Raw genomic sequence first — 19,791 nt, 5'->3', positions numbered from 1 at the left:
ACACTACCAGATCTAACAGCCCTCAGGCTGGCATGAGTTACCTCCTCTTGATAAAGCTGGGTTATCAGTACTGCTGTGACTGAACAGCAGTGATGTACTTAGAGGCCAAAAGTTGAGTGATGCAGGTTAGCAAGACAGAAGAGGGAGGATAGGGCAAAGCTCCGTCACCTTCCTGTGGCCCAGACCTGATTAATCCCAGGAAAGGCAATGAAATCCAGTCTCTACGGCCATCTAGCACCAGATCCTTTGGCTGCAGGCATCCTCAAAATGCTGTGGTCAGAATTTTAGTGATGTGACCACTTGGCTCTGAAATAGAATTAAACCACTTTGACAGGGGGGGAAAAAAAAAAAAAAGAATATTTTCTCTTGGAGTTTTTCCCCACCAAAGGCTGAATCTCATTATTGTCTGTGCTGCAGCTGGGCCTCACTGCCAGCACAGATGCTGCCGCTCTCAGAGAGGGGCAGATAGGCAAGTCATCAGGATTTTGGAATGTACACTTTGCTCACCACTTCAGATTATCATTGGAGAGGAGAGGAACAGGAGGCAGCAAGGGGCTGGCCAGGCCTTTGCAGAGATTTGATAGAGGACGAGCAGGTACAGACCATGCACAGACACAGCAGTAGCTCTTGTGCAGGACTCGGAGCAAAAGGATGATGCTACAGATGACGTCAAAGATAATGCTACAAGCCTTATCACAGCTATTCACCTAGCGCGTGCTGGGTAAACAGCTCCCTTGTGCTCTGTTCTCACCTTCCAGCTAGGAACGACTCGACGCTGTGAATGCCCCAGCAGTTCTGCAACTCCTAGAAGCCCCCTGCACCATCCTGAGAGGCAGAGAAGCAGCAAAACCACTCACAGAACAATGGCTGCACAGTACCAACCCACCATCCCAAGAGTGCTCCCCCTTCTCCATACACACATTTTTGCAGGAATAAAACTAATTTTGGAACTTCTCGGGCAAATATCAAATTCAGTTTGGTGCCCGTTTTGCCCACGCTCGGCCAGCTTTCCTGCACATCTATCACAGTGACAGATGGCTATAGCTGAACAAGGCACAAAGAAGCTCCAGCAAACAAGCCCTGCATTCAGCTGAAAGGCTGCATTGGACCCCGGCGCTGGCTAACTCTTCCATACCGCAACACATGCGCTGACTATGTTTGCCGACGCCTCTGTGCAAAGCCTGCAAGGGGAAGACAGGCCTCGGATTTTTTCCCTCTTTTTTTTTTTTTTAAAGTGATAAAAATTAACTGGAAATAATTCCATGCCACTCTGCAAGTATAAATCCAATGTAAATCACCTTGAGAGATTCACAGCTGGTAGCTAAATAGTCACTTCACTGGAGTCCTTCAAGTTCATTTCTCACAGCTAGGTGCTAGGAGAAACAAGGGGGGAAATACAGAAATAGGTCTAGGGAATAACTTCAAAATAAACAGCCAGGTCTGTAAGCCTTATCCTGAGATTTTCCTTTGTCAATTCACGCCTCCCTCTAGTGAACAGATAGAAGGAGACTTCAGCATCTTTGATGTGGATACTACATTAAGAAATCAGTCTTTCTAATATTAAAACCCAAACACAGAAAAGTGCAATTCGAACATTTATGTCCACATCTAGGGCCAAATCCTCAGCTGAGGAAGAACGGTGCCACTCCACTCTCTACAGTGCTGTGTTACACCGAAGGATCTGGAACTCAGCCCATGATCTCATGCAGTGACTGGCCCCTTAAACAAGACCTTGCACATGTGCAAAAAACCATGCTGAAACTATGACTTTCACAATACTGTTTAAGGAAAGAATTTACAGGGTGGGGGAGATGATACATACACTATCAGTCACTGGAAGAAGAGAAAGCTCAGCTGAAGAAATGCATGAGCAAGGCAGAGCCCCTGGTGTGCAGTAATGGAGCAGAGTCAGGGTCACTCAGGAGCAGGTAGGGTCTGTGTATGAATGCCCTGTGCAGAGGTTGTGCCTGAGCCACCCTCACAACGGAGGGTGGATATGGGACAAGGACACATGCCCCACCACAACAGAAACTTCAGAGATGGGGTTTTTTGTTTGTTTTGTTTAAATAACTAATACTTCTGCATTACTCTGGCAAGAGATAGCACTGTCTGGTGACCCTCATTTTTGCAGTATCATCTTCACAGACTACTTTGCCATAGCATGCTAAAGCAAATTTTGTACAGTATTATCCCCATGCTAAAAACGTTGTCTGACAGGTTCAAGGCTTTCCTGCTTCTCCCAAACATTACGTATTTTTGTGATTGAAACATACAGCAAAGTAGCCAGGCATGTGGGCAGTGGCCTGAACTATTATGGAACAAGAGGTTGACAGATCTTGAGAAGCAACCACTGACATTCTCAAATGAAAGTGTAATATACTGAATGCACAAGTGATTGATAGGATATACATCATCCTGATGGTTTTTCCTAGAACCAAGAGGAAAGCCTTTTATAGCAGAGTAAAAAAATACTACGTACAGAACTTGAACCTTGAATATTTAAGTTATACCTAATAAAAAAACAACCCAGCAGTCAAAGAACTCAGAGAAATGAGTCCTAAGAAAACACAACTCAAGCATGTTAACTATACTGCACACTGGCAGTCTGTATAACTTATGTATACACTGGATATACATCAATAGACAGCAAAGCTCATGTATGTATGTCTAGGTAAGTCACCATTCAAATTCCAGCGTTTGAAATTATTCTATTCAAACAAAGGCACTAATTTGAGGTAATCAGCACAGGACAAATCACCTTAAGTGCCTGGTTCTTACTCTTGCATTCTCACAGGCCAGAAGCAAGGGCTACAGGGCAGTATTTAAGAAGGTCATGGGCAAGATTCCCATCTGCCTAATTATTACTAGATCTTCAAATTTTAGTGTTTGTGTATGCATAAATGTACAGACAAGTCAGTCAGGAAGCAGCACCTCTCTGTCAACCCTTAACACCAGAGGATCCATCTGTCTCCCACCCGCTCCACAACCTGTCCAGTTTGTACATTAGTTGGGAGAGGGAGACCATTTTACTCAGCCCATTACACTTGTTTTGATCCATACTCGTAATCAATCTATGTACAGAGGGTGAATTTCACATCCTCCTGAACACTGGCACCACTAGACCTTTGCCTTTAAGCCAGGTAATCACCTGGGTCAGCTTGTGCCCCTGGCAAATCAAGACCTTACCTTCTTTCGAACCAGTGGTGACAGCAGCTGCAGTGGTCCCTGATGTCCGTCCCACCGGGCTGGAGTGCTTCCCAGCCCTGCCGGGGATTTTAAGTCCACTTGGCTTCAGCATGTTTGCTGCCTCCTGTATCTCAGGCTCGTATTGCCAGTGTCTCAAAGAGCTGTCTTGGTATTACTGTTCAGGCTTCTCGATGATGGACCTCTTCTTCCATTGTCACAGACCTGGGGGAGGAGAACAAAGAAATCAGAGAATGGTGGGAGAGCACAAACAGGCTCCCTGAAAGCAGTGCCCAGCTCCCTCCTCACATCCCCACAATAGTCAGGATCTTTCATTTCTCCTGTAAAACAAAGGCGATCATTTCCTTCAACTCCCACCTCAATGTTACATTCTTTTCCTCTGTCTCAGAGTCTCACTTTAATCCTGGAGTCCTGGACCAAAGCTGACAAACAAGAATTTAAATTCAGTTTGGAATTGGAGTGACTGAAATTGTTGACTGGTTTTAACATCTAAAGTCTCATGCATCAGCCAAGACCCAGTTGTGCCCTTACCAAGGCACACTAATGACCCTCAGAACTAGGCCTTTGGTGCATGACCCCCATTTTCACAAGACTTCAGGGCAGTCTCCAAATTGAGAGGAAGGCCAGTGTTCAAGATGGGACTTTCAGCTCCTTTCCTTAAGAACAAATCCAAACCTGGTTACAGAAAAAGAGCATCTGAGCCCACGGATATGCAGGAAGACTGAAAAAAGCTTCAAGACCTAAGCATGACTATCAACTACTCATTAGTGAAGTCACATAACCCTTCCCTATGCCATTCCCTTCTCAGCAGGCAAACGGAATAAAACCTCCAGATTCCTTACAAGGATGTTGTATTAAGCACACAACTCTTTGAGCAAAAAGTTTTATGACAATAAAAGAAAAATAAAGGAAATGACTAAGTTGCTTAAAAAAAATGCAAAAACATTCCCAATGGATAAAGAAAAAAAGTCAAAAAATAGAGATTATCAGTCAAAAGGAAGCTAAGGCTGGCTGACTGAGGAGGCTGGGATGCGGAGGGAAGAAGGTGGCAGCAGAGCAAGCCCGGAACCACTGCAACATAACAGCAAAGGGAATTACAAGGAGAACAAACCAAGGATCAGCCAGAAGCAGGAGAACACCCAGACCTGCTTCCTGGGCCAAGGAAGGAGGCAGCCTGCTGCAGGCAGCACTCTGGAGAATTAACACAGCAAAGATTTACAGATGCTTCGAAGGGGGAATTGCAATAGCAGGGACAGGAAGTGATTAAGGCATGAGTAAGGATTTCAACACAGGCTGGGTCAGAGCAAGGGGAGGGCTGGCAGGGCTCCAGGGAAAGCTGGAAGCAGAGACAGAGGAGGAAAAACCACAAGGAGAATTCCAAAACTGTATTCCTGAGGGCTCACAAATATCTAAGACACCAAAGAGCGTTTCAGCAGTAAGAGTCACTCATCCCACACCGGCTTAGAGAGACAAAGGAAGGATCAACAGAGACAGCCTGGGAAGGGAAGTGAAAACCTGAGTGAAAATCCAAGAAATCAAGTCCCTTCTCTTCCCTGTGTACCCCACAAAGGGTGTTCAACACTGGGGTGGCTTCAGACACCTGAAGACAGCACTAACTGGGAAGTATTTAGTTTACACAGTCAGGACTGCTTGAGAAGTGGGATGCTCAGACTGCATCACCAGCGGCAGGAACAATGGACAAGAGCAAGTTCTTGTTAAGGAAGAGAGAAAACAGCCTTCCTGCGACAAAGCCAGCAAGGACCGGACACCAGACCACACGCTGTCACAGAGCTGGACAGGAGGCTGCAGTTTCCAGCTCTATTTAGCATAAAATAGGGAGACAAGTAACAGAATCTGTAGGTGAGAAACACTGATCAGCCTGGTTCATCCGATTTGTCAAAACATCAGACATCTCCCTCCCACCCACTCCATCTCATATAACACATTTTGCCCAGGGCTAGCTTTGATTTTACAGAGCAATTTGGTTTCTAGCACTTCTGCTGGCAGGTGATGTGCTCTACCAAGAGATCCCACCCCATCTCCATCACCTTCAACCTGAAGGTTTGCGCTCTTCACAATATGCCCTTACTCCTAGATCTACACATCTCATTGCCCGGCCCTACCTTCTGGCTACAAGGTTTGATACTATACATGTGCTTAAGCAAGTTGGGGATGCTGGTTCTTCCAGGCAGAACATGATGGCTGGTTGAACCCACAATCAGGAATGTGGGTGGAGGAAGGATAAAAGGACACAGGGAAAGGATAAAACAGTGGTAGAGAAGAATTTAAGCAGGAAAGAGTGCCAGAAGAATAAAAATATTTCACAGTTTTTCAGGCCTCTGTTAGAGAGAGTCCCTGGATCCCTAACTCTGTCAGAGCCACATAAACTTTGGGGAGACAGTGAATTTAGTCTGTTCCTCTGTTTTGCTGCTCATCTATGAAAAGAGAGGGAACTTCATTTCATTCTCCCTCCTCTAGTCATTACCCCTGAAGATCAGCTGGCCACACAAGTCACAGGATATTGTGATATTCTGCTCCTTATCAGGATGAATGGATTTTATTTTTATGCAGAGGAGAGAAATAAGAGGAAGTGCATTCCCATTGCATACAGATTTCTGCCAGAAACCTTTATGCAAACACATTTGCATTCAACATACTAATGCTGAAAAACAAATGAACTCCACAGGCTACTAATTGAGCTACCCGCTGAAACAGATAGCTTCTTTTATCCTGAAATACAGTCACCGCAACTTGGTCATGGCCATGCTCACCGGAGTCTCCACGCCACACACCAGATTCAAAAACTTCAAAACAAGTGTCACCCTGCATCACAGCCACACACCCCCAGCCCAGCCAGGCCCGCTGCATGTCGGTTCACAGGGCAGTCTGATGGGGGCTAATTCACCTATCTAAAGTGCCATTCTCATCAACACCAGCTGCAGACTGATCAAAGCCAGGAAACAGGGACAACTGCCTTCGTGTGTACCTGCACACTCATTATCACACAGGGAAATGAGGATGAACTTGAGTAAATTTTACCGTAAATGCAGCTTGTTAGAAATACATTGTTAAAAATAAATGTCTGGGACATTTTTGAAGAAGACTATGCCTGCTGCTAGGGACAGATACTCCTCCTCTGTCACTAGTTTATTCCCCACTTCAACATAAAAATATATGAGCAGATTTTTAGGAAGCTCTGAATGCTTCCTAATGAAGAATGAATGAATACCACAGAGCTCTTCTGAATGACACCATAAGGTCATCTTCATCACCGCCCTGAGCCATCCAAGTCCCATATTAGCTCCCGGCCAAGTGATGTAGCTTTTGTGCTGTAGAAATATCCTCAACCTGGGACATAGGCCAGTATCTCCACAGTGCACTGCCCTGCTCCATTAGGAATAACAACTTGCCCTAAGCTCCTGTATTTGTACACTCACATCCCAACAGGCTCTATTAACAGAGCTCTTCTGAAAAAATTGTTTCCAGCAGTAGATGCCGAACACAGGCAAATATGATGCCATATGTGGCATAAGAAATACGAGCTATTTTCTCTTTCCTACTCCCTATAGTACCTGCACAAGCCATAAGCTTTGTCTTCCCACATAACTTCATGGAACTGTGACTTTCCTCCAAAAAAGGAAAAGCAAAAGAAAGCATCTGCCCCTGTGGATACTCCGGGGCCACCAGCTCTGTTTATTTTGTTTTTCTTCCTTTTCCAAGATGACACAGATTACAAGGATTTTCTAGATCTCCACTAGATTCTTCCTGCAATCTTTTCATACTGGGATGAATGGTTTTGTCTGTTCCCACAACCAAGAAAAGCATCCCAGGAATGCACAATATGAAAGCCTGCTTCAAATGACCAAAATATTCTGTTCTCCATCTTTTCATCAGAAAAGGGGACAGCTGGATCTGAGTCGCCTAGGATCAGATTCAAAAAAGGGGAACACTTCTCAACTAAGCACAGATGTATATCCAAAAAACACCTTTCACGAGGAGCACTATATCTGGATACGCAAGTATATGCAATGCTGGCCAGGCATCAGAACAGCACACATTAAAAACAGAGAAACAAACAGAGGTGCTTCGACTTCAATTATTTCTCAAATATGGTAGAGCAATAACACAAAACAAGGTTTGGAAGCAAAAGCCCATTCAAATGGACATAAGCAGCAAAACAGACTCCCACATTCAGCACCCTCCCCAGAAGAAAGCCCGCGTGGGTATATGCCGATCTAAGGTTCTGTTCACCTCAACATATTGAGTGAAACAACTGCAAGACACAAGAACAGGTTTCCAAACAGCAGATTGAGCTGGCCTGAATCCCATCCTATGCCTGGTGCTTCCTTCTAGATGGATCTAGATGCATGAGGTGTTTACCCAACATAAAACCCTAGGCAAGGCACAGGGATTTTGTTCTGAATGCAGACCCAAGTGGAATTTAGACCAGCTGAACACTGCTGTTACAGTTGGGTATATACAATATTTTGTGGGGAAATAACTCCTTATTTCTTAAAATTAAATACACAGCCAAAAAAGTGAATACCAAAATTTAGGTTTCTAATTTTCCAAATTTGGAAATCCACATGTAAGATATTAAATTTGAAGTTTTCAGTCAGTCATGAATGGACCTTTTCAGGACAAAGGCCCCCCAAAAATGGTGAAGAACAGTATCTAGTTATCAGACTGAAGGAAATCAAGTTTACCATGTTGTATTGAAGGTTAATAATAAACAAAGACAATGCAGAGAAGCAGTAAAACACTTTTTTTTTTTTTTTAAATAATCTTGACTCATGCAAATGATCAGTGACTTCAAAAACAACTATCTGGACAGGGAGAGGTTTGCACAATAAAGTCTGCTTTTACCTACTGTCATTTAAGATAATCTTTTGAGAAGCAATTGTGCCATCATTTAAAACACTATGCCAGCTTTCCTCAAGTTCATACTAAGGATGAGGAACACCAGGGGCTGGGAAGCAGCTCTATGGCAGTATGTCTGCAAGCACAGTTTCAGCCATTTTCAAGGCTATCGTAAGATGTGGTGGTGTGGCTGAATCTATTACTAATGCAAGAGCCTTCGTGCAAAGTCACAGCTTGGAAAGACCAGGAATTCTGCCTGCAGCTGCTCTGACAATGTAATAACAGCGACTCCATATGGAATAATGGAAAGTGCATTTTACACCTGCAAGGTAAATCCCCATCCCTCTACAGGAAAGAGAAACAATCCCACATGCTGTCACACAATGTGCAGCTGGGGAAAGTCCAACAGCATTTTGGTTTTGACAAATACTTTGCATGCATGTTCAGGAGGGTTAAACATAAAAGTTGGAATTTAATTTCCTACCCATGTTCTGTCTTTGTATTTCAGAAAGAGTAGAGAGCCTTGAAGAGGTTTCTGGGTTTGATCCCCTGGCCTCTGTCATTCAAGAACCCCTGGGACTCTGCACAAGAGTGGACCTGCCTTAGCAGAGCCCGAGAACAACCCCTACTCCCCATGAGACCCACAACTGACTGTTCCAGCAATTCATTCTCACACGTGTCACACTCCCCATGCAGAATCTCTCACTGAAAAGAGCATTACTACTTGCAGAAACCTTCAGTGTCAGCCAGTGTAAATGCTGAAAACAATACCTGAAGCCCAGCATCTCCCTGAAAACAAACTGCTAGAAAAGATTTTGGTCCACTGATCGCTGGAGGAGCTCGTCACTTACTTCAACAATAAGCATACAGAATAAAGGTAAAAAGCTTTCAGTGCCACCTCTCTTACTCATTTACTAGGCTTGACACAAATCCCTTACTGGCCTAAAGACACTGATCTTTTTTTAAAGTTATGTAAAGTTATTTCATTCCTTGTTTCTGAGCATTTGGTTGCATCCACTTCATATTTCCAAGCTTTTCTGCACCTTCCCCACCCCCGGGAAAATGAGATTTTCAAGCAAGAAAGCTCCATCTGCTAGAGTCGTTACTCTAGGATATATTACTGCTCAGCATGCCAGAGGCAAGGACAGGTAAAGATTTGGTGCCTCAAGCTCACAACCCCACAACACTGGTCATATTGCGAAGACGGGCTAGGGATTTTAAGAACAGAATTTTGCCTTGAAAACAAAATCCAAAGGCCAGACTCAAACTACAGTCTTCTGTGAAAGGGACAGGAAACTAATCTGATCAACACAGAGACAGGATCAGATAAAGTCAAACTGCAGTTTTGCTAATAGAGGCAGAGATTATGCTGGGAAGAAAAGGCAATTTTATCTTTTAATTCCTTAAGATGTTCCATCCAATCCAAGGTAATCATACCATCACTTTCTCACTTCTCCGATTAGTTACTCCTTCTGACAAGCAATCAGAAACCCATTTCTGAAGGACATGGCAGATTAGGATTAAATCCTTTCATTTAATTGAAGTATAGAGGAAATGAGACATTCTTAATTAAGGTCAGACTACTCTCCCAAGAAAAGCTTTCCTCTTCCCATAGAGGGAATAGAGGTAGAGTACTACAGGAATGAAATAAAGGAGAATATTGCCTTCGGATACACACAGGGAAGACCAGGGGATGCTGGTATATTCTGTCAGCCATCATGTTTCTTCTCCCTTGCACTTGTGGAATTCACATAGGTTCTTCAGCCATAAAGCTCTGTTGTTACTATGTAGTCCTCCTCACGTCTGAAAGGTTGTTAGCTCTCTAAAACAGCCTGTCTTTAGTCTTCTCTCTCACTCAAGTTTTGTAATAATTAGCACAGAATGCAAGGGAAAAGCCCAGAGGCCTTTCATTTAAGAACTGAGATATTTCTTAATTTAGTTCTAGCTACCACCATGACAGACTAATCACCCTGTGATTTACTTATAAAACAATGGTTACTAAAGGATGAATGTGCAAAAACATGCCATTGCACTAACTAAAAACCACAATGCAAAACCTGAGGCAAAAATGGGGAAAAAAACCCAAAGGATATTCAAGGAAGTCATCATAACTGGGGAGATAATTATGGGCTTGCTGATGAGCTCACACTCCCCATGCTGGCAAAATGCCTACTGAAGACTGACACTGTAGATAGCAACAATTCTGCACTAATTGCAGAGCAAAACTTTCTCTAATTTGTGGGAAAAATCCTTGGGATGGACTTGGATCTACATGAGTTTCTGCTCTCCAGAGTTAAGCCCAGGGAGCAGGGCACAGAATATACAGGAGCATGACACCACAACTCCATGGTTCAGATGGGAAGGGATCACAATATACACCGATATCAGAACTGCTGTCCTCCAGGTCAGTTCAGGCTTGATCCAATGGTTACTCAATTCCACAACAGGTTTCTTTACAATTCAAAGAGCTTTGACAAAATCCAAGTTTCCTATTCACAGAAAGTATTATTTGTCATAAGCAGTATCTGGAAAAGAAACATGAAGAGAACAGGCAAAGTGCAGGGAAGACAATGATATCTGATAAACATACTCCATTATAATGGCTTGGTATTTTACTATTAGAGAAACAATTTAATTAAATATGAGCTATACAATAACTCAGCCATGCTACTACGTACCCTGTGCAGAGCTGCAGAAGAATCTGAACTTTGGGAATTTCCTGGCTTTTGACTGCTTGATTTAATATAGCATTAAAGTTCAACCTGGCACTTAATATGTTATTCACTAGAGCTCAGGTTAACATATAGATTTTGATTTGTGCACTCATGTAATCCAACCTCTGCCCTGGACTTTGATTATGAAACAAAAACATGACCCAGGTCCCTCCCCACCTGACTTTTTCCCTGCCTTTTACAACCTACACCTGCAATGAAGAATTCTTTGCAGGCCAGCCTTGGTTTGTATACTGTAACTGAAAGGCTGAAGCAACAAAGAGCTGAAAATAGGAAACAACTGGTCTTGCAAGTTTTTTCTCTTTCTCTTTGCACATTTAAGTTTTTTGAAACTAGAAATTTTGTTTTCATTTTCAGTGCAGTGTTATGACAGCTTGTCTGATGGTAGTGCAGTTGTACCAGTTTAAACTTGCAGCTGATATGGTTAAAAGCAAGGAAAATAGGAATGGAATGCAACGCAACATTTCTGGTGTAACAGAAGATACCTTGGGACACACTGAGCTTGCCACTGAAGCCCCCACTGTGCTCCACTAATGCTGCTACACACACCTTCAAGCACACTTGTAAAAGACATCGTATTAACACAGTCACGCATTTAATACAATTTAGTATGCAGTGGAGACCTGGCCATTATAGCAGGAACAAGAGCAAAGCCTTGCCCTGGGCCATTGGTACTGTAGATGTTGCATAGAGTGCAGAAGAAGCCCAATGCAAACAATGTCACATTAAGGAAAAAATTGACCCTGCCTCTCCACAAGCTGCTAAAACTTCAGGCAGGGATGCAGGACAGGAAGGGCCCACCCTGCACCCAATGCAATCCTTTTGTTTAGTTATAAAACCACCTTACAAGATTTTTCATTCCTGCAGCCCAGCAGTGTTAGTTTCAGCCTCTGCTGGGTGGCAACCCCCCCACCAGTTGCCAGCCCAGATTTATTCAAGCCAGCCTTCTGCCCACATACCTACTCTGCCCTTTGCACAACTCTGACATTCTCCCATTGTGGCCAGCCCCCATGAGACAGCTTTGCCCTTTCTCCACCTTCACTATGTCATTTTGAACAAGCAATGCTCTCCTTTGAGAGATCCTGAGACACAAGACTCACCGTTTTCTGGTTGATCTTAGGAGACCTTCTCTAAACCTCCATCACTTGATTTCAGTCTTGTTTAAACATGGCCAATCCAAAACTGCACGCAGCATCCCAGGCGATCTCAGCAGGCTTTGAACAAACTCTATGCTAAATACTGTAAGCTACCATCATCTCGTTCCTTCAAACAAAGCAACTGTTCCCAAAAGCTGGAAGAATAACTAACCCACCTTCAGACTCTGACTGCCAGGAGTAAGCCAAGATACAAGAGGAGGTAAGCTGAACAGCAAATACTGACCATCATCTCACAGTGGAAACGCAGCACTGACAGGCAGCACTCCTGCTTTCTTCTCCCACAGCAGCCGGTAATCTCCTTGCCACATAAAGAGGGATGATGATGGTACCAAGATTGCTAACAGAAGGGTGGTAGACCAGGAAAGTTACACCACCAGTACCTATCAAAAGGTCAGAGATCACCAAACCAAAGATGCTAGGGAGGAAGCAGCAAGCCCACTCTCTCTCTGGAGCACCAAGGTACCGTGTGAGCCCCATCCCCTCTACCCACACACAAGCATCCTGCTTCCCATCGCTGCCCTGGCGCCAGCAGAGCAATGCTGGACGCAGTTATTCCCTGGAGCACCCTCCTCCTCCTCCCCAGGGATTCACCACCCTGCACTCAGCCTCCCACTTAAGCAGCTGACCTCTGGGCTACATGCACTAATTGCTGCTTTCTCCCCAGCCTCCACAAACACTGCAACTTCCCCCAGACCTCAGCTGACACCGACATACCTACACAGCTCCCACCAAAACCACGTGCTGGGCTGGCCAAACCAGAGAGGCTATCACAGCACAAGCTGCATGTATCTGGGAAAGGCTGTCAATCCCTGCCTCCCCCAGCAGCAGTAGAGACCTTGCAAGAGCTGTACTGCTCCACAGCCTGGTTTTAATCAGCATTTCTATCTATACACTACCATGCCATTGGGAAGCACACATACAGCAATGCTTGACGTATAGATGCTGGCAGCCAAAAGGAACAGATCTGGCTAGATGGATCAGTGCTAAAAATGGGACTTAACGTTTCATATCTCTGGAGATAAGAGTGATGCTGATGGGGTGAATCCAGCCTGCATGCAGGTAGGCAGGACAGATGGATCAGCCCACTACTCTCATGAAGTATCACAGCACTACATGTTCTACTCAGAGCTTTACAGAGCCACCACGTGTCCCTAGCTGCTCCTTCATTTCTCACAGAAATGGGTTGGTTTTATACTGCAAATGTTGTTAATCTCTCCTCCAATGCAGGCAAGACCACAATTATGTTTTTGTAGAGATCAAGATATAATCTAATCTAGCCAACCAAGTATACAGTGGTTACAAACAGCAGCCCAAGCACATTACAATGCAGAGTGCTGGCGTGATGTCGCCAACGCAGACTGGTCTTGTTTCAACCAAAAAGGAAGAGCAAAGACCAAGTTGTCACTTCTAACAATGGCAATCAATGTTTCTGGCACTCTAAGGTAGCATATATCATAGCACTCCACAAGCCTGAACCATATGATTCCCAAAAGCACCATTTGACTTTGACATTTCTATGTCAATGTGCTGGAAGTGCTCCCACACCTTCCTACCATCTAGTGGGGATTCAGAGAGAAAAAAGGAAAAAAAAACCTTGCAGATGCTTCAGAGACATCAAGAGTAAGCTCACAGGTGGCATTGCTTACTGCCAGTATCATTTATGAGAAATATATATACAAATATAAACTTAAATTTTTGCTATGGGGGAGAGATTTAGCAAGTTCAGAAAGCTACTTTGTAGATCCAAGCCTATGTAAATGAATGTGTAAAATATGAACTGGGTAAGGCAAAACAGCTTCCTCTGCCTCAGCAGCATATTCCACACAAGCCTGCCTTTTTGTGCCATGTTGTCCATCATTAAATCTCCATTAGAAATGGCTGGCAGATTGGTCATCAACTAAAACATCCCAAACGTATCAGCTGGGAAACAGAAGTCCAGAAGAAAAAAAAAATCACTTATTCAAGGTTGCAGACTGACCTACTCCAGTTTGCATAGTAAGGTTCTCAGTTATAAAACAAATGGCTATATGCTAATAATAGCTAAGGAGCAAACTTTAATCACCAGGATAGGCTTCACGCAGAAGGGCTAACAGGAGCCAGTGAGGTAGTATAATACACAATAAATATGACAGCCAAATCTGAGGGTAAAAAGTCTACTAAATACATCTCATGACATAAGTGCCTCTCCACATCTTCCAAAAGAGGCCTCTTTCTAGGGAGGTTTGTTCCCCAGCTGGGACTGCCTCTGCATCCAGTGGATACACTTGCAGGTCATGAATGGGTGTACTTGCAAAGGATGGGAAAGTGCTGTTTGTTTCAACAGCCAGCTGCTTTTTGCTCCTGTCAGGATTACTGAAAAGTTTCCAGCACTAATTGGCGGACACAGAATTTTTCAGAGCATGATGCAATAAATAAAGGGGGGGAGGAATATGTCAAAGGAAGAAAAAGAACAGACCAGCCAGAGAAAGCCTTTGTTAGTGACTATGCCAGAAGCTGGTGCCTTGGTTTGGAAACCTTCCACTGGCTCTCCAGAGGATGTGCTGCAAAGGAAGTTCACACTGCAAAAGAAATTGTGCTGGTTTTGTCAATGAAACACCTTTATACAGTAACAGGCAGACACACAGGGTGACAATGACAACAAAACAATGGGGAAGACACATAGTACGAAGTTATAACTACAACATTAGTTCAAACTGAGCTAGGCTGTCCAGAGAGGATGTAGAAACTCCCCCACTGCCCATACTATCATTTAAAAGACAAAACCCAAGATCTTCAAACCTCTGCCTTGAATGGCAGAGATGAAGACAGACTTAGCCTGGAACAGGCAGATGGATCAGATGACCTCTTGAGGTTTCTGCCACTCCAAATTTTTGTGAAGTCCTCTCAGTGTAACCAATATCTGTGTAACCTTTATTACACAAGGCAGGTTATTTACCAAAATAAAATAGGATTAATTTTGACCAAGAGCTCTGGCACAAGCAATACAATTTTATTTGCATTATCTTTTCAAAGGAACAGTGTGATGGACCACAGTAGAGGGATTAAAAATCAGCAAAAAGTGATTAAAGAGTTCCAAGACCCAGATATCCAACATCCACAGAGCATTTCATTGACAGACCTCAAAGGAGGTCAGAACTCCATCACCCATTTTGTATCTGGGAGAAACAGAAGAGAGAGGAAAAGCTTTTTCCTAAGATTACTCAAAAAAAAGTCTCAGAGATTAATAGCTGCCAGAGACAGAATTAGGCACTACTATCTCTCCGAATATCCAACACATCAAAGGACATGGGAAATCTTTCTGAAGTGTTTATAGACACAGAATATAAATACTTTTCAAAAATAATCATTTGGCTTTCTCAGGCACAAAAGGAGTTATTAAGGGAGTCAACATCAGAGTTCAGAACATCAACTCTCAAAATAAACCAAACAAACCCCAGATTCCCTTTGTGCTTCAGTACAGACAGGGATGGGGAGATGGGAACTTCACAGCTGGCTCAGAATCTGCAGCAGGGCATTTCACCAGTCTGTGCCACACTCCTCTGCAACTATCCAGGTGGGTAAACATTAGCATAATAAAAATAAACCACTGAAAGGGAAGTACCACCTAATTTCAGTGCCAGTTCAAGCCAGCGTCATTTTTTATTCCATCATACTGAAGTAAAAAAATTTAAACTGCAACAATATGACAATGCTTGGTTTTATTTCTTCACACATCTTTCTTTGCTCATGCTGCATCTGAAACAACAATGGCTATTTTATATACACAGTTTCAGTCATTTAGAAGGAGGTAACAAAACCCATGCCACCACGTAGGAATGATTTCCAAAAGCATGATGCAGGAATACTGTGGGGGTTTTGTTTTGGTTTAAATGGGGTTTCTTTGGGATTTTTTTTCAGGAATAGCAATAAGTATCAGTTTAAGGTGCCAGACTCAGAGTCACATGCAATGAAGTCATTTTTCCACTGGTAGCTACAGCAAGAACTACTGCACAATAATATAAGAGCAAGAAATTAAATCCAACTATGAGGAAAGCGAATTTGCTTTGTCCTGTTTAGCATCACAGTTCAGCAAAGTACAAACGACAAACACAGCACACAGGGTCCTCTCAGCAGAGCAGGATGAAGTGCTCTGAGAGCAGAGTGGTACTGCAGAAAGAGACTTTGTACATCGCCGCACTGACAGAATTCTGTGTTTCTCTGTCAGCATCAGGCACAGAGACAAGAGCTTTCAGGCAGGACAGGAAGGACGGCTGCAGGGAGAAAGCAGGATTAGAGTAGGACTCAAGAAGACCAAGTTCAATTTCTTTCTCTAACCTGGGCTTCTGGAGTGACCTTGGACAGTTTGTTGTCTTTGTTTGGCAGTTTACCTAATTTGGTTGTTTTAGAAAAGCGACCAGTAAAACAAAGCCCCACTCTTGCTGGGTTCTGACATCACCAGTACTATCAGCCAAGGTGCTCTCCCAAGCAAACAAAACCTGAAATTCTACAGTAAATATGACAAGAACAGCAGTAAAAGAATAGCCAGGGGTTGCTGGCTGTCTTTAAACTCAACTACAGGCAGCAGAAAATAGGCTTTCTCAACCCACATCAGCAGCTTCCTTGGTCATTCTTGTGCCCAGACCCCTTAGGAGATGGAGGGGGAAATAGGTCATAAGGTATTTATAAAAGATATTTATGAAAAAAATAGATCTCTCTACAAACACGTACAGCTATCTCTATAGAAATGCATACCAGTGTCTAACATAGGTTAGCAACAGGTCATGTTCAGGTCTAGCTACCTGTACCTGGGCTTTGCCAGAGCTTTGAAAGTACATCAACCTTGCCACGCACTGTACACACTCCACAAAGTGGTACCGACACCATGTATCTGGGGGTTAGAACTTGCTTTATATATTGCCTCTTGTCCTCAGTAATCACACACCCACACACATCCTTCCACCCCCAAAAAAATGTATTTATTTCCCCCAGTTTCATGGATAGAGGAGGCATTTTGATAAATAGAGCAACCTGTATCAGGAGGTGGAACCCATGCCCTTACCCATTTTAACCACCCAGCCACAGAAGGGAAGCAGCAGTGGCACATGTTAACATGGCCGCATGCCTTGGCACTGGAAAATCCCCCTTTGGGTTCCTCTACGTTTCTTCTGCCACAGCAAAAGCACAAGTGGAGAGAAAGAGGAAACATACCAGGAACTGCTACTTGCTGGAGTAAATCAGCTAAGGCTAGAGGTGGCAGAAAGCCAAGCAGAAGAGAAGCACGTACCAACCCTTGGCCTCAGTAGACAATCTAGTCCATACTTATCCTAAGAGCATCCCCTGAAACACACAGGTTTTCCCTTAATTGAAGGCAGGCCCTACACATGAGCACTCCTGAGACGATAGACTGGTTCCAGCACAGCTTCTCTCTAACATGCCTGTAATGGCTGGTGCTAATATTGTAACTTGTGGCTTGTCTCAGAGCTGAGCCTTTGAAGTCCTGTACTCTCAGTGATTTCTGGCAGGCACAGCGACATCTTTTCATGAGCACACAGCTGTTTGATGCAGACTCTCTCCTTCCTAGCCCTGGCACGCTATAATAGCAGGCAGGTAATCTCTTAAAATGCCAGATCCCAGCCCTGTGTTTAAGAATGGGCAGCTGCACCACGTTTAAAGCATCACCTCCCCAACAGTGATGGGTCAGGACTAACCTGTGCTGATTAAAGGGGCTCTCATTGAGCATCACTGGGTAGAGGAACTGTGGCAGGGCAGAAGCTAAGGCCTACAAGCCTGGTCAGGCAGCCCAAATATGTTTCTGTCCACACACAGGGCAATTCTCCTCAAATTGCAAGTCACCCTCAAGGAAATGCTTCTAACCAACAGTAACAGATGGGCTGGTGAAACTTGACATCCAGTCCAGCAGGATGAGTTCCTGAGACAAGGTTTGTAGGCCTATAAGACCGATGCTCAGCAGAGCAGCGAACAACAGTCAGTGCTGACACAGTGCTTTGTCTCCCAGCACTTCCCAGACGCTGTTGCAGCCTGCCTCGACACCCTGGAAATAACAACGCGTGCTTCTGCCTCCATCCCTGGATGCTTCCCCAAACAGAGCGTTTGCTGTTTTGTACCGGGAGATGTAAGGGGCAGAGACCCGCTGGCTCTGCCCTGCCATTCACAGCCTGAGCTGTACTCGAGCGCCCGCAGCCCGACCCAGCGGGGCCTTCCTCAGCAGCACATCTCGCTACAGACAAAAAACCCCCAAACCATCAAATCCCGCAGTATGTGGTTAACATCGATATCTGGATCATTAAAGAACAAAAATCCTGAGAGGCGACTAAGCCCGGCAAGCAGTCCAGCTTCCCAGAGACAAAAGAAAAATTCTCCTCCCGTTCCAAAAGCCGAACTCGCCCGGCACGGCGCGATCGATGCTGACAGCCCCTCCGATCTCCATCTTCCCAGCATCGGGCCCTGCCCCTCCAGCCGCTCCCAGCCCCAGCCGTGCCCCGGCGGGCCGCGGGCTGCCCGACCGCGGGGGTGCCGCCGCCGCGCTCCCCCCCGCCGCCCTCCCAGCCGGTGGGTGCCCGGTCCCGCCCGCCCCCCGGGGCTGCAAAGGCACAAGCCGCAGCACATAACGGGGACGGTGCCTTCCCTCCCTCCCTCCCCCGGCCGAGGACAATGCTCCGCCGCGGCCAAGGAGACCGAGCGGCGGATCGCGGCGCTGACAGCGCCCCAGACCCCGCTCCCTCCGAGGCTCCCCCGCACCGGCTCCATCCCGCCCCTCCTTTGTTGCCGGCGCGCCGCGGGCTCTCGGGGCGCTCCCCCCGCGCCCCTCCTTACCCTCTCGCAGCCCGGCGGGGAGCGGAGCGGGCGCCGCGGTGCCGCCGCGGGCTGCAGCCCCTGGCAGGCGGCCGCCGTGCCACTCCCTGCGCGGCGGCGGCGGGGCCGGGCGGGAAGGAGGGAGCGCGGCGGGCGGGCGGATTGGCGGAGGCGGATGCCGGGGCCGGCACCGCGGCTCCCGCCCTCGCTCCTCCCGGCCGCCGCCGCCGCCCGCGGGGGCACGGCCGGGCCCCGCGGCCCGCGCGAACAAAGGGGCCGGCCCGGGGCCGCCCCGCGCCGAAATCCTTCTGGTTGCCGGGCCCCGGCGCCGCCGGAAGCCGGGCGGGAGGGTGGAAAGGCAGCGCGGAGGCTCCTCCTGGCTGCCCGCAGCCCTTCGCATTCATTTCGGGGGGGGAAGAAGAAATCATCGCGAAGTTCACCTTTTGCTTGACGGAGATGCGGCCTCCCTCCCTCGCGGCTCTGGAAAGGAGGAGCTCTCTAAGCACACCTGAATTTACATGGTAGCGAATTCAATTGATATGAGAAGGGCAGGAGGAGGTGGAGGGTCTTCCTTTTAAAAAAAAAAAAAAAAAAAAAAAAAAAAAAAAAAAAAAAGAGCGAGCCCTAATTACCAGGGATTTTTCTGGGAATGCAGCAAAGAGAAAGCACCTGCAGCCTTGGAAAGCTGTTGATTCCAAGCCAGGAAGGGTGGGCTGAGCTGATAATCATCACTTGGCCCTCAGCACCTCTGCTGGTAACTCCCAGAGCTGCACCTGGGCTGACGTTAGATGGCGACACAACGGTGCAGGGTCATACCCGGTGCCTCTACCCTGAAATTGCTTCTTTAATTCGGACAGGAGTGGAGGAGTACAAGGGCCACAACACTATTCAGTGCACTTCACGAGCTCTGCAGACACCCCCCATCACCCAGGGGGAGCGTGGGAGATTTTGCACTCCGGGGGAAGCCCCGGGCTGGGCAGTCACACCTGCCAGCAGTCCCAAAGTTTTGCTGTGACCCTGCTCCGTACCCCCTGTGTGGGCCCAGG

At 45.9% G+C, this 19,791-nt stretch overlaps 1 protein-coding gene across 4 annotated transcripts in view; it reads right to left on the bottom strand.

Annotated features, from left to right (window-relative positions):
• The window catches only part of CLIP2 (CAP-Gly domain containing linker protein 2), an 81,299-nt gene extending 62,035 nt beyond the window's left edge, over positions 1 to 19,264 (bottom strand). For 2 of the 4 annotated variants that reach the window (XM_074923255.1, XM_074923258.1), the window contains exons 1-2: positions 18,767 to 18,940; positions 3,187 to 3,408 (exon numbers count right to left, since the gene is read on the bottom strand). In XM_074923255.1, the coding sequence (XP_074779356.1) occupies positions 3,187 to 3,298 (112 nt within the window). In that variant the 5' untranslated portion in view covers positions 3,299 to 3,408; positions 18,767 to 18,940. Of the gene's footprint in view, positions 1 to 3,186; positions 3,409 to 18,766; positions 18,942 to 19,185 lie in introns of those variants that run through there. The other 2 variants (XM_074923256.1, XM_074923257.1) reach the window with 2 other exon arrangements.
• Positions 19,265 to 19,791: the final 527 nt, after the last annotated feature.

This window comes from Athene noctua, chromosome 19 (assembly GCF_965140245.1).
Source record: "Athene noctua chromosome 19, bAthNoc1.hap1.1, whole genome shotgun sequence".
In the NCBI taxonomy this organism is placed as follows: Eukaryota; Metazoa; Chordata; class Aves; order Strigiformes; family Strigidae; genus Athene; species Athene noctua.
This window is presented reverse-complemented; position numbering and strand designations above follow the sequence as displayed.